General features: G+C 44.0%; 1 protein-coding gene across 8 annotated transcripts in view; it reads left to right on the forward strand.

Annotated features, from left to right (window-relative positions):
• MCC (MCC regulator of WNT signaling pathway) overlaps positions 1-15,512 on the forward strand; it is a 407,992-nt gene that overhangs the window by 325,311 nt on the left and 67,169 nt on the right. For all 8 annotated transcript variants that reach the window (XM_070571261.1, XM_070571264.1, XM_070571262.1 and 5 more), the window contains 2 exons: positions 8,332-8,495; positions 10,519-10,725. In XM_070571261.1, coding sequence (XP_070427362.1) covers positions 8,332-8,495; positions 10,519-10,725 — 371 coding nt within the window. The remainder of the gene's footprint in view (positions 1-8,331; positions 8,496-10,518; positions 10,726-15,512) is intronic.

Consider the following 15,512-nt stretch of genomic DNA (forward strand, 5'->3'; position numbering starts at 1 on the left):
GATACCACAGGGCTGGGGTGGGTGGCAGGGAATTCTGTGGGGGCGCTGTGGCAGCTTAGAAGGAAGGGTCCTGGAGGGGCCTCAAGGCAGCTGGGGTGCAAAGTTGATGTTAGGTTACCTTTCTTATGCCTTCACCATATTTAAGTCCAAGATTACTGTTGTCCAACTATGTCAAAACCGCCAAGGGACAACAGCAAAAGTGAACACGAATCTCAGGCTGGTGAGACTTAGCTAAAATAGAAGTCCTGAAAATGCAGCTTTGTTTTCTTTGGGAAAACAAACACGGAAGAGGGACTTCCTTCCCGGTGAAGTCAGACCCCAGGTCCCAGTGAGGTGGTGGCTGGCGGCTGGGTCTCCTTGGCCCTGTCCCCGTGACTTGGGCCGTGTTCTCAAGGGTCATTTGGGCGTGGCAGTGACACTTTCAGGAGAACCTTCCTGTTCTCATAGCTGCATTGAGAAATCGACCCCCACAGTGGTTCCCACGTTAAAGCTCGATGTCACTGTGTCTGTGCTATGTCAGATGTCCTTGTCTTGAATGTTGAGGTATTTGTTTTCCCCTTAACTTTTTATTTTGAAAAACTTGAAACTTACTTTTAAAATAAAAAGAACTCCCCTAATCTTATTGCCTAGATTCACCAATTGTCCACATTTTGCCACGTTTGATTTTCTTCCCTCTCCTGCTTCCAAAATTTTTTTTTTCTGAGCCATTTGAAAGTAAGTTGCAGACATCATGATGCTTCACCCTAAGTATATGAGCATAAATATATTTACATAACATATATATATAAGAACATCGTTCTTATAAATCCTCTCATCTTTGGGTGACACAGGCACTGTGTATGTTTACGCGGGGGTGTCACCTCCATGGATACTCTCTTACTCCTTTCTTCCCAGACCCTGTGGTCTTCTCCTTGGCACCCAGACCTGGAAGTCAACTAGAGTCATGTGTCACTTAACAACAAGGATACGTTCTGAGAAATGCAAGGTTAGGTGATTTCATCACTGTGTGAACATCATAGAGTGTGCTGACACAAACATAGATGGCATAGCCTACTACGCACCTAGGCTACATGGTACTAATCTTATGGGACCACCATCGTATATGCAGTCCATTGTTGACAAAAACGTTGTTATATGGCACGTGACTGTATCTTGTTCTGTCATTTTCTATGTTGTTTTGTTCTGGTTTTACTTATTCCTTCCTGGAAGAATAAGGGAGGGTCTTGCTGCATGCACCATGGAGGGCACTGCGGGGGGAAAAAAACAACAGCCCTCCTGGGTTTGGCCTTAGAGCCACAACAGGATCTGATCTGCGACATCCCTAGGATATCTGTCACATCGTGCTTCTTAGCAGAATGTCTGTATTGATGCTGAAAGAATGGTAGCTCTTTCCTCCACTTGAATTGCTTTACAAGGCATGACATGTGCCCAGGCAGAACGGAGGTGGGGGGCTGTGTGGGCCCGTGGAAGGTCATGAGGGTTGTGGTTATGGCCTGACCTGCTGTTCCCCACACGGGTGCAGCGTTAGGGGAGAGTTCACAGCAGGCCTACAGTGCTTCTGTTTCTCAGACTGGTGAAAATTCGCTGTGGGTAACATCTCTAACTTCAGTGGGTGCTTCCATCTTGGGAATCTACCTTATTTGAGGGCTTTCTGACTTTCGAGCAGGCTGTGGTATGCCCTGTGATATGTCTTAGATTTGATGATACTTGATCAATGAGCAGGTTAACCAAAACTTGATAATTTAAAAGTTGGCTTATAAAAAAGGTTTTTCCTTTCCTTTGTACATTCAACTCATGAGGTCTTTACCAAGCACTACTCCACGCTCAGCACTGTGAGCGTCTGGGAACACGAAGATGAATGAACAGTCACCACTCTGCAGAGCTGGGCTTAGCAGGGTCAGCATGTGGTTAACAAGTACTTACCTTGAATGCACTGCCTCAAAGAGAGAAGGAAATTTGAGACTGTAGGTAATCAGGGAAGGCTTCCTGAAAAGGAAGATTGCAAAGCAAAGTTCAAAGAAGAGCCATTATGAAGAAGAAAACTTGGGGCTTCCAAACCAGACAGATACATAACCATTAAGTGTGAAGTGAACACTGAGCCCCAGGAGTATGAATGTTGTGAAGCTGGGACCATATTTTGGAGCAGATTCATTCAGGAAAATGTGTGCTGCTCAGAGAGGGCCAGCCCCATGGCCAAGTGGTTAAGTTCACGCACCCCTCTTTGGCGGCCCAGGGTTTCGCCAGTTCTGATCCTGGATGCAGACATGGCATTGCTCATCAGGCCATGCTGAGGTGGTGTCCCACATAGCACAACCAGAAGGAGCTACAACTGGAATATACAACTATGCACTGGGAGCCTTTGGGGAGGAGGAGAAGAAGGGAAAAAGAAAAGAAGATTGGCAACAGATGTTAGCTCAGGTGCCAATCTTTAAGAAAAAAAAGTGTGCTGCCCAGAATCAGGTGGACCAGGAGAGTGTTCCAACATCTAGCCCATTTACCTGTATTTTTATTTGAATTAGGGATTTTACAGGGGGTTCAAAACAAAAAAAAAAACCAGGCAGCCTTTAACACTTGATTCAGAATGAACCAACTCTGGTATAGTTTATTGTGTGCAACTCCGGGGGTAGGTGTAGTTGATCCTGAGGGAGAAAGAAGAAAACCAGCTTTGCCCATCAGTATGTGTTTAACCAAGCAAGAATGCTGCTTAGGCTTACTTTTCACAGCTGTGAATGTCCTCTTACCTTCTTTCCAGACTTCCCAAGTACTTGGTTCTTCCTTCCAACAGCAACATAGAAACCTAAGGCTCTGGGCTCTTGTTAGAAGACTACAAGCTGAGCTGCCTTTTCTCTGGCTCCTGTCAGAAGTCTGACTGGGATAAGTTACGTTTAGAAACGACAGCAAAGGCAGGAGCTGCAGGCTCTGACAGAGGCTGTGAGGGAAGCGGGCAGAGCAGGGGAGCCTGTGGCCATGCCAAGTCCAAAGGGGCAGCTGCTGGCCGTTCTGCAGATGGTTGTCACGTGAGGAGCTGGGCCCAGTATTACCAGACCTTCCAATTTTACAAGAATAGCCATAAATTCTAATGATTTCTAAATGTTGACAATTAATTCAAAAACTGTTCTAGGAAAAAAAAAATGGTTGTGCCAGATACCAAATCCTGCCATCCACACAAAACACAGCTTTGGCTCTAGGTGGCTAGTTTGCATCCTCTGGTCGAAGGGAGATGTCCATTCCATTTATTCTTTCATCTTTACATCAAATTAGACAACTCGAAGTCTGGATGCCAAGATTGTGTGAGCTTAGTCCCTCCCAGAATTCCCTTTACGTTGTACTTCAATGGTCTACAGCTTAATTTTAATTGAAGGTTCGTATAAGACGGAGCCATATGAAATCTGCATATGTGTGAAACTGCGGCTGAGGAGACTGGCAATCACATCACTTCGCACCACATGTGAAGTCCTGAGTACCTAAATTCTTTTAGCATCCATTGCTAAAAAGACATTGTTTCCCGTGTGAAACTGGATTGCTTTCTCCTTTCTGACAGGAGATAATTTATTTTTGCTGTGGTTGCCGGGAAGCTCAGGGCTAAGTAGAAGAGTCAGCTGTTAGCTTCTGTTTGCTTCCTCACCCTTTCCCTGGTCCCAATCACTGGTCTTCTCTTAGTTGTGGTTGTTTGCTATAGGCTACCTCAAATTCTTTTTTGGAAATATATGAATAACCTCTGGTAGAAGACTATGTATTTGATTTAAAGGGCCTCCTCTTTGTCTCACGGACAGGGAGTCAAGCCATTACCTTTCCTACATAAAGCAGAGCACAGCTGTGCAGTGGGTCTGCCTGTGTCACCCTTCATACTGGAGTTCCATGACAAGTGTGTGTTGGTGCAACCATCACCACTGTCCATTTCCAGAACTCTCTCATCCTCCCAAACAGAAACTCTGCATCCGTTAAACAATATTGTCCCCTTCCCGAATCCCTGTAACCTCTATTCTTCTTTCTGTCTCTATTGAATATGTCTACTCTGGATACCTCGTATAAGTGGAATCATGTAATATTTGTCCTTTTGTGACTGGCTTTTTTCACTTAGCTTAATGTCCTCAAGGTTCACACATGTTGTAGCATATCAGAATTTCCTTCCTTTTTAAGGCTGAATAATATTCCATTGTATGTATATCACATTTTGTTTATCCGTTTACCCATTGATGGGCACTCGGATTATTCCCACCTTTTGGCTATTGTGAGTAAAGCTGCCATGGACATGGATGTAGAAGGATCTGTGAGGCCCTTTCAGTTCTTTTGGATATGTACCTAGGAGTGGCATTACTGGAGCGTATGGTAGTTCTATTTTCAGTTTTTGAGGAACTGCCATACTGTTTCCCAAAGCAGTTGCACTATTTTACATTCCTGTCAACAGTGCACAAGGATTTCAATTTCTCTGCTTCCTCACCAACACCTACTTTCTGTTGTTGTTTATATAGTAGCCATTCCAGTGAGGTGATATTTTATTGTGGTTCTGTAAATGAGGTACCTTTTTTTCCTTCTGGAACACATGGTCCCTTATCTGAGCTTATCTTGCACCTCTGGTCCCTTGACTTACACCTCTTGTCTTTTGTAAAGACTCCAACTGCCTCAGCCTTTGGTGTTGAAGCTCCAGTGTCTGGCAGGGGCCAGATTGTGCAGGGCATGGTAGGCCGAGGGAATGAATTGAGAATTTATCCTCAGCCTATATTTAGAAGAATATGCCACAGACTAAAAGATAATTCCTCCCTGTATCGGGCAGCGTTGATGCTGGAGTGAATGGTGGTGAGTGATGATTGCTATCTGACGACATTCAGACAAGGGGATCCAGAATACCCACTCCTGCAAGTCTGGCCACCTTGTCTCCTGTGAGGCTCTAAACAGGAAACAATGACAAAGGACAGCTGAGTGTCACCTGATCACTACTAGGGCTTGTGTAAAACCACTGTACAGAGCCCTGTGACTAATAAGTGAGAGTATGTGGAGTTCATCCAGCCTGTTTTACACATTGGGCTTCCTAAGACCAAGGGACACATTGATAGCCCTCCTTGGTTTGAAGGGAAGATCTTCCTTGACTGTTTACATCTGTATATTAATTTCAGTGCCCTCCTCAGTCCTCCTGATTCCCTGTCCCGTGCTTGCATCATCTTCTCTACAGTGACTTTCCCCAGGGTGGTAGGGACAGCCAAGAGAAGGGACTGTGGCTTGCTGTGGACATCTGTGAGCCTTTTGAAATTGAGGAGAGTCTTGTATTCATCTTTGTACCCTGCTTCTAGCCTGAGCCAGGGCTCAGCAACTATTTGATTAAAGAATGAGAAAGAAATACTGGTCAGATCCCTACACCTTCCCCCTGTTCCCTATAGCCTAACATCCTCAGGATACAGCCTGGATACAGTCTGCCCATCAGCAGAGATGTCCAGTGTGATCATTGTGTCAGGTGGAGCTGTGCTAGGGAAATCCACATGGAATGGCTGAGTAGAGGCATCTTTCTTCCTCATCCCACTCATAAGCACTTAACAAGGCAAATAATTCGGGAGTGTATATTAACTCCAGCTCAGGGTACCAGGAAAGCCTGCACCTCAAAGTCAGTGATCATTTGGAGAAACTTCCAGTTATTTCCCTGGAATTCAGTGTGCTCTGGAGACAGTTCCACCAGCGTGTGTGGTCGCTGAGGAATGCTGCCTCTGGCTCTGGACCTCCTTGGCTTCAGTTGATGGTGGGCATCTGCCATGAAGAGCATCCCCCAATTGTTAGCAGTTCAGGGCCTGATCCATAACAAGGACAAAAAGCATAAAGTTGATGTAAAACATGCTGCTGTTGACAGAGTCTGTGTTTCTAGTCTTGCTGTCTCTTAATATATAATGATGTGGTGTTTATATTTGCTCATTTAAAAAATAGTTTTTGATTACCTGTACTATTTGATGTTGGAGATAAAATGATAAGGAAAAGCAAGGTCCCCTTAGAGCTTCCCTTTAGTAGAGGAAAGAAGATACATAAGTCAGATCAGAGGGTGATGATTGCCATGACGACAGGATAATGGAATGGGGACTGAGCAGGGGGAGGAGATGGAACCCCATGCTTTAGATAGGGAAGAGCTTGGTGAGGAGGTGGCATTTGAGCTGAGAGCTGGATGTAAATAGAGATTTGAGTGGAATCAGTCTTAGCAAAAGAAAGGGAAGCCCTGGGCAAACAGGAGATTGGCATGTTCCAGGGATGGAGAGAAGGCCGGGAATGTGAACAGAGTATTGTGAATGAGGGGGAAGGTAGACAGATGAGGCAAGGACCAGATAGATCAGTGGTTTTCACCTTGACTGCACGTTAGAATCATCTGAGGGACTTACAAAAATTTCCAGTGCCCAAGCTCCACTCACAAAGATTGTGATTTAATTGGCTTTGGGTGGGGCCTGGACATTGGTATTTTATAAAAGCTCCCCAGGGAGTTCCATGGTGCAGCCTGAGTTGAGAACATCATCAGTCTTGATCATGCAGAGTCTTACTGACTCTGGTAAGGGGTTTGGACTTTAGTTAAACCAAGGGGAACCGTTTGACAGTTTGGGCTCGGGGAGTAACATGATCTGACTTTGTCCTTACGAGGCTCACTGTGGCCACAGTATGGGGAGTAGAGGTAGGAGGTTGTTCAGGTGGTTCAGCTGAGAAGTGATGCTGGCTTGGACCAAGGCTGGTATCAGTGGAGATGGTAAGAAGAGGTCACTTTGGGTATAAGTTTTGGAGGTTGCACTCATAAGATGGATTGGGTTTAGGGTATGAGGCAGAAAGAAACCAAAGTTGCCTGAGAGTTAACCTGAGTAACTGGATAGATGGTGGTGCCGTTCACAGAAATGGGAGAGATGGGGCAATAACGGGTGTGAGAGGAGGGGGAATAATTGTGTTCGTTGGTTGGAGTGAAAGCCTCAGGCTTCTCTTCTCTCTAGATTGAGATAACTTGATACAGGTATAGGCAGTCAAATAAGGTTGACCAGGGGCCGGCCCAGTGGCATAATGGTTAAGCTTGCGTGCTCCCCTTTGGAAGCCCAGGATTTGAGGGTTTGGATCCCAGACATGGACCTACACACCACTCATCAAGCCATGCTGTGGCGGTGTCCCACATACAAAAGAACAAAAAATAGAGGAAGAGTGGCATAGATGTTAGCTCAGTGACAGTCTTCCTCGGGCAAAAACAAGATTGGCACAGATGTTATCTCAGAGCCAATCTTCCTCACCAAAAAAAAAAAAAAAGTTGACAAAAATATTCTGAGAAATCCTGTTCCTATAGTGCTAAGAGTTTTCTTGAAATCTTCCAAAGGTAAGAACCAAAGCAATTGACCATCTTAGTGCATGGAACCTGTGATGAGAAGGGAAGAGGAGCCTCTTTGATTCAGGAATCAGGCTGGATGTTGGGGAAGGATGTACTTTGAGAGATTGCATGTAGTTAACCCCTGTCTTGCTACAAGAATTAAATGGTATACTGATATATAGAATCCAAAATAGGTTAAGATATTTGTATTTGACTTTAAGGGGATTTTTTTTCCCCCAACAAAAGTATCTTCTAAGATATGTCTAGTTCACATTCAGATTATAATTAATTTTCCTTCCCTGACCAGGCCCTGAGTGTCCAGCATTAAAAATAACCCAGATTTTTAAGTCAGAATCAAATTCTTAAAATTGCTTACAAGACTTTTACATGGAGAACAAAATGGAATTTGTTAGAACAGCTTATTTTTGCCCTGATGGAAGAAGTGGGTGAGACTGCAATGGTGGAGCATGTTAATTGGTTATATCAGAAAAAAGTCCTGATTGTAAGTTCACTGAGGGCAAGGACTGTCATTTGCACAGTTTGTGTTTTTTACAATACCTGGTGTCTCTGCTCATTCCAGGGCTTTTTGTTTCATTTGTTTAGTAAAGTTACGAGATCTTCTTTGCAGAAACTCTTTCGAGAGCTAGTGCTTGTCTGAATGGCTGAGGAGGAAGGTTGACTGGAAGGCTTCGGCAGTCCCAACAGCTTCCGGGACGCTGCTTTGTTCTTACTAAAGAAACTCGAGATGTGGCTGCCTTCTAGTAGAGACAGGAGAATTCAGTGTGGCGTGGCTGTCTAGAAAATGGCCAATGTCTGAAACTCCTTAACGAAGACTGTACATTGGCTCCCAGCCCCAGAAGCAGTGCTGGGAGCCTGTGACATTAGGCTGCATGGCGCTAAACTTTGAAATGTCAAGCTTCATTGCCGTTCCATTTTCCTTGGATGGGTTCATGATGGTAAGCCGCATGTTGAGCGTTCATTGCCTGCCTGCCTCCCTGACCCATCTTGTCCACCTTCACCCACAGATAACTGCAGTGACCTGAACTCCGAGCTGCAGAGGGTGCTGACGGGGCTCGAGAATGTCGTCTGCTGCAGGAAGAAGAGCAGCTGCAGCCTGTCGGTGGCCGAGGTGGACAGGCACATCGAGCAGCTCACCACGGCCAGCGAGCACTGTGACTTGGCTATTAAGGTAGCCCCTCTCCCCCGTCCGGCTCTTGGAGAGCGTCTGAAGGAAAGGAGCAGAGCTGCCTCCTTTGAAGTGTTGTTTTCTCAGATACCTGTTAAGAATGAATGTCTCTGAGAAAGCCATACTATAGATCGGGCCACCAGGGAGAGGCAGGAGCCCTGTAAATTTTTGTTGGGCTGAATCACATTAGGAAAAGTCATTACATCAACAGTCAAAATCACTGGCTTTGCCAAAAAGAATGACAATTTCCTTGGTTCCTTGGAACCACATTATTTTAGTATGGTTCATCCTGTAGCATTTTTAGGTTGTAAGATTAAGTTGAAAGTTTTATTAAAGCTTTAAGGCCTCTATAATCTTATTTCAGGAGTTATCAATCCATGGTTCTAACGAGGGGGAGGTGCAGGGCCTGCACGCATCATCTATCCTGAGCACACTGGGCTGGGTCTCAGCCACGCCTTTCTCACGCATTCATCTTACTGCTTAGGGAGGACCAGGTGAGAGGAATGTGCTGCATCTGCACACACTCATCGTGAACAATGGGAACGTCAAGTCCTGATGATACTGGGCCTCTGGTGTCTTTGTATTACTTCACCATAGCCTGCTGACCTGGGCATAGCAATTCAAACTGAGGAGTCTGGGAGGAACCCATGTAAATGGAAAATGTGATGTTTTATTTGAAAAATGTCTTAGGACTCTAGGCCCAAGTTTCTATCAACAGGCATCCTGGATTTCACAAAAGAGCTGTGGTTCCCCTAGGTAAACCATGATTCATGTTTGTAACACAGCTGGTTTTCCAGCTTTATTCATCTGAATTGTAAGTATACGGTTGGTGTGGTTTGGGTAGGCAACCACTGGCGTTTCTTTCTCTGGAGTCTCCCAGGCCCTATATTTGATGTAATGTCAACTTGGATACTAGCCCTAGCCTCAGCATTGAGAGGGAAGGAGGAGGCCAAGGATTTCTGCCAACCAGCAAAGGACAGAGCGGGGCCTGGAGCAGGGCCGGGTGGAATAAGAGTCTCAGATTTGAGAGGAAGGACAAAGCACCACATGTGGAGAGTGGCAGCCAGATTTGGGTATCTGTCTTCATCAGGGAACCACGTGAGCATCTAAGAGCGACGTACCCACACATTTTTCATTTTTGAGACCTTCTGTTTCTCATCACATGGCTTTGCTGCCTTCTGCCCCTACATAGCAATTCTCCCTCCTCTTTCCATATCAGTTGTCTTATACTTCCTTTTCCAAAGGACAATAAACGTGAAGGAATAGTTTCTGAAAGCCAGCAGAATGAGTTCTTCCCTTTTTTTCTAATTTTATCTATGTATAAAACCATTAATACAGTGTTTCACATGAATTTTTTAAAAATTCTCCAACTACTATTAAGATTCTATTTTAGCTCATAGCTGTCTTATTAGTTAATTAAATCCTGGCTGTCTTAGAAACCTCCACCATGAGCTTCCTCTTTTCTGTGTCACTGAGGTTTATTTTTGTCTTTCACATCTTGGGACTGAAGCTCATTCCCACCCTCTGAATTCTGATGTGACACTGAAAGCTGGAAATGGTGATCTGACCTCTTGTATTGCTGAGTTGGAACACAGGAGGCCTATAATTTAGGAAGCTTCTAGTTAGATTTCGTATGCAGTTTGCCACTTCACATTTGCATTATCAGGATCACTAATTGGCTTGCTGTCTGGTTATGCGTATTCACCAACTCTGGAAGCTGGACAAAGGAGATAAACATCTGTGTGGACATGGCAGTTAGTGCCACAGGTAAACTTAGACACCAGGAAGGGACTGATTTTCTTACTCTGGAAACACGCACTATGACCCAGGCAAGTGACAGAGCCTCATCTGAAAATGGAGAGAGAGGATGATTTAGGGGGTGTCACTAGTCGTGATTACTGTCTACAGTGAAGGGGCTCCAGAACTCATTCCTCTGTGGACACTCCCTCCAGTCTGGCCTGTTTTCTCCCCTTCCCTTTTCTCCAAGGTAACTCACTTGGCTTGTCTTTGTGGCTGTGTTTTCCAGACAGTCGAGGAAATTGAGGGGGTACTCGGCCGGGACCTGTATCCCAACCTGGCTGAAGAGCGGTCTCGTTGGGAGAAGGAGCTGGCTGGGCTGAGGGAAGAGAATGAGAGCCTGACCGCCATGCTGTGCAGCAAAGAGGAGGAGCTGAACAGGACCAAGGCCACCATGAATGCTATCCGGGAGGAGCGGGACCGGCTCCGGAGGAGGGTGAGCACGCCAAGTCCCACGCGGCTGGGCCTTTCCCAGAGGGTATAGAGCCACGAGAAGCCATCAGGTAGAGCCCAAGGCAGCCCCAGGAATTTTGTGGCATTTGTAGTCTTGGGAATCACCATCCCCATCTTGTTAAGAAGTCATTCTTGAGAGGAATGTAGTTTGAAAGTGTGAGGTATGGAGGTAAGATTTTTAAAAAAAAACTATTCTCTGGAATCGCAAACCTAAGTGGATGATAAAATTATATCAGAGCACTGATTCACAAACCATTCTCCAGGGTACACACGTCTTTCCCAAACTCAATTAAAATGTTCTTTTAAGATAGACTAATAATAACTTATAATTTGTAAAAGTATGTAGAATTTTCCTTTACCATTTCTTTAAATTTTTCTTTAAGTATAGTACGTGCTCTCACTTATCTATACTGAGTCTTGTATGAAATGTTATCTCTTCTAGTGTAGACTAAAGTTAAAATAATCAAATATATGTATTTATGTATGTTCTGTACAAGTGTATGTATGTATGTGTCATTCCTGGTACGTACCGCAGTGTACCAATGGCTCTTGGCCTGAACCAGTCTGAGAACCCCTTTATTTAGGAAATACATCCATTACTATAGGAACTGTTTTTTCAGGATAGAAATGTTTGGCAGAGTCGCTGAAGCACTCAGTTTTCCAAAGATAGAGTTTTTTTCTCAGGACCCCACAAGTACTTCTTTGTTTGGCTGTGAATTTGATCTGTGGTTGGACTTGGGGTGAAGCAATGAACTCTTCAGTCAGAAACGGTTTCCTCTGAACTTCACTTTGAGTTTCTAGACCTACTTTACTCTCTTTCTCAATTGTGGCAATATTAGAAGCTTGCTTTTTAGTGGCGCTTGGACCCGTAATTTTGCACATAGATAAAGTTGAATTAGTGAGGAAAAAAATACATCTAGCAGAATTCATCATCCTTCATCATTGCACTTTAACTTGTTCTTCCATAAGGACAGCATATGTAAATCATTGTTTTTAATCCACATGCAAGTTTTCATGGTTGCTATTATATATGAATATGGAAGAAATTACTATATTTGAACATTATCAACTGTTTTCCTCATTTGTGACTAATGTCATAATTAAAAGGCCAGCGTTCCTATCTCTCATATCTGAAATCATTTTGTTTGAACTCACATGCAAAAGCTTATTTTCAGCACCCAGCTGTATCGGCTGCCATTCTCCACACTTGCATCAGCGGGTGTAAATCATCCCAGTCAGCAAAGGCTTTATCTGGACAGCTGATGAAGTTCACTTTGTGCTCAGGCCCACACCACCTGTGATTTCCTGGTTACCCTCCCTGGTCATTATGACTAATGCCCTAATTAGGTGTGCTCGCTCTTAGCGGGCGTATTCTCATGGCGTGTCTTTTGTGAAGGAAATGTTGGTCTTAGATGTAATTACATATTGTGGTTTAGAATAAATTTCCTCCTCTAACTTGAGTTACTAAAGCACAAGACAGCCCTTAATTGTGACTAGCAAAAGATGAAAAGCCAATCCTCCTTTGAGTTTTTTCTCCAACTCTGGAGGTTAGTACTGATATCAGCATAGTGTTAATACGTGGTACACTATGTGCCCGGGCTCTGGAGTATGACCCTCTGTGGTCACAGCCTGCCCTACCAAGTCACCATGGGTCTTTGGCAACTTACCTAACTTCTCTGTGCCTCAATTTACTCTGCCATGAAGTGGGGATGATAATAATACCAAGTGCAGGAAAATTAGATAATACTCACAAAGCACTTAGACTGTAGCTGGTACACAGTAAATGCTCAAAAAATGTTAGTAGTTGTTTAGGGTGAAATTCAGAGTTACGTGTTAAGCTGTCTGGAAAGTTTAGCACCGTATCTTTTTTTTTTTTTTTTTTTTGAGGAAGATTAGCCCTGAGCTAACATCCGCTGCCAAGCCTCCCCTTTTTTGCTGAGGAAGCCTGGCCCTGCGCTAACATCCATGCCCATCTTCCTCTACTTTATATGTGGGACGTCTACCACAGCATGGCTTGCCAAGCAGTGCCATGTCCGCATCCGGGATCCAAACAGGCGAACCCCAGACCACCGAAGTGGAACGTGCACACTTAACCACTGTGCCACTGGGCTGGCCCCTTTTTTTTCCTCCCTAAGAATCCATAGATATTTGAAGAACTCATAAACATTTAATAACTATACACACATGCACACATGCACACACACTGTAGTCAAAACCTTTCTTCTGATCACTTTTATTACCTTTAAGTTTTGCACTTAATATGGCTTTATATAAATGTATATAATGTACATTTCAATTACCTCCAAATAAAAATATGTTGAAGAACTCGTATCTCTTCCTCAACTGGAAATATTCTCAGGAATTTGTATACATACCCATGAATTGGATTTATTTCTCGACAATTGTGGGTCTCATAGAATTTGCTAGAAGCCTTTGAATGCCAATTTACTAGACTTCAGATGCTAGATGACTTCTACCTACCACCACCCAATATTTCGTTTTTCTGTGGAGGAATCTGTCTTTTGTGGTTGATTGTCTTCTGTTCTTCATGATGTGTAGCCCTGTGGAGTGACCAAGGTGTGGTTTCATTTCTGTCCCTGTGATACCATGTGATCTATGGCTGGTTTGCCTTTGCTATCTTTACAGCATCTCTGAATCCACAGTTCATCAAAGTTGCAGGCAAAGCACCTGGGGTCACTTTTTTTTCCCCATTGCCCACATTTATTGTATAGAATTTGAACTGACCAGATCAATAGGATTGGTGCTTGCCCCTTGCCTGTAATTAAACAAAGTGCTCTCAGTAGGCTTTCTGAGCCTTGTTCAAGATTTAATTAAATTAGATCATTAATGTCAGCTAACAGATTGAGCTACTTGGCAGAGCAGTAACTAAGGAACAACAGGCAGACAATTTTTTATTATTGGTCCCAGCTCATTATTAAATGAGATAATCATTTATTTCTACATGCTCTGTAATATAACCACTCCTTTCCTCACACTTAAAGAAGCAGGCTTAATTTAGGCAAGGTAGAATTAATTACTCTAGAAAGGAAGCACTTTGTTCTGCATTTATTCATTTCGTAAACATGATTGGTCGTCTCTTCTGTGCCAGGCAGAGGGGTTACAGTAATGAACAGGACACAGTCCCTGGCTTGATGGGTGTTAGGGAGACAGGCAAGTAAACAGGTCATTACGATGGTGTATGTCAAGTGGTAGGGAGAGGTGAACACAGAGGGTGCCCTGGGAGCTCATAGGAAGGACACGTGATGGGAGATCCAGCTTCTCCACACTATTTGCATTTTTTCCCTAATTGTTTAGGTCAACTGCCATGTAGCAAAAATGAATGCTTTCTCCAGATAGTTCACTAAAGCAAACTGGATGTGACCACAGGCTCGTGAGTCTCTGTCCCATTGGATCACAGACTTAAGTCAAAAATGGGCCACACAAGTTCCCTCTGAGATTTTGTACAAATTCTTGGGAAAGTTCCACAAATTCATGGCATAAAGTGATTGTAGCAGAGTTTCTTCCTTATACCACGTGCCCCACCTCATTATTTTCAACATGTCTGGAAATGAATCCCATCACGTTTCCTGAGCTTCCTTCATCCTTGGGGTCTGGCTTCTGCGTTGACCCTCTGGTCATCACCACAGTAAATGCAAGAGACTATAAGACACGCTGTTTTGAACCAAATAAAAATCACCCAAATCTGAAGTTTCCCCCTCTCTACTTACCCAGTCCCCCTCACAATGTCTTAAAAACTCTTAGTATTAGTTAATTAACTTGGCGTGGGAGCGGAGAGGGCAGTATTTCCACCACTGATAAGAAGATACAAGTGTTTGTCTTTTCTGAACCAATTACTCTTGATTCCTAAATGCAGCGTTACATTTATGAAGGGATTTCATTGTTCTGTTCATAGGACCTATGTAATAAAAATGGAATCACCTAGTTCAGCTAAAGTTTTTTAAAATATGAACGAGGACTCTACACTGCAGATTTTTCAGTGGCTGCCATTTGGCTCCTTAGCTAGGAAAAAGGACGGGTGAACTTCCAGAATGCTGGCGTGCCCATTTCCTTGCCCCTCACCTCGTCCTTTTTTTTTCCCCCCCTTAAAGATTGGCACCTGAGCTAACAACTGTTGCCAATCTTCTTTTTTTTCCCCTGCTTTTTCTCCCCAAATCCCCCCAGCACATAGTTGTATATTTTAGTTGTGGGTCCTTCTAGTTGTGGCATGTGGGACACCGCCTCAGTGTGGCCTGATGAGCAGTGCCATGTCCGCGCTCAGGATTCAAACCAGCGAAACCCTGGGCCGCCGAAGTGGAGCGCGCGAACTTAACCATTCAGCCATGAGGCCGGCCCTTCGCCTCGTCCTTCTTAACAGAAAGTAACCCCAAATCCGTGGTAACATAGCCTTTTTTAGGAGAAAGGAGTCAGGAAAGGAAGGGTGCAGGTAAGAAGAAATTTCCTTTACACATTGTCACTCTCTGAGGACTCATTTACTCTGTAAGCTTTTCAAATTAGCAATCCTGTCATATACTCCTTTGGGCTACTTTTTTTTAACTTATGATTACAGTTTTATTTTAGCAAAAAGATACAAATCAGAACCAGCCAAAATAAAAGATGCATAGTTGAAGCCTGGAAGGGGTCCAAATGCAAAGCTTCCAGTTGTCTTCTCCCTGTTGAGTCCTGGATGGTGTTTCTTCCTTAAGCTATGATGAGTGACAATACTCAGAGGATTGCCAGCCAGGGAAGTTCACCCAAGCTTCAGTACCCAAA

The sequence above is a fragment of the Equus przewalskii genome, chromosome 13 (assembly GCF_037783145.1).
Source record: "Equus przewalskii isolate Varuska chromosome 13, EquPr2, whole genome shotgun sequence".
Lineage (NCBI taxonomy): Eukaryota > Metazoa > Chordata > Mammalia > Perissodactyla > Equidae > Equus > Equus przewalskii.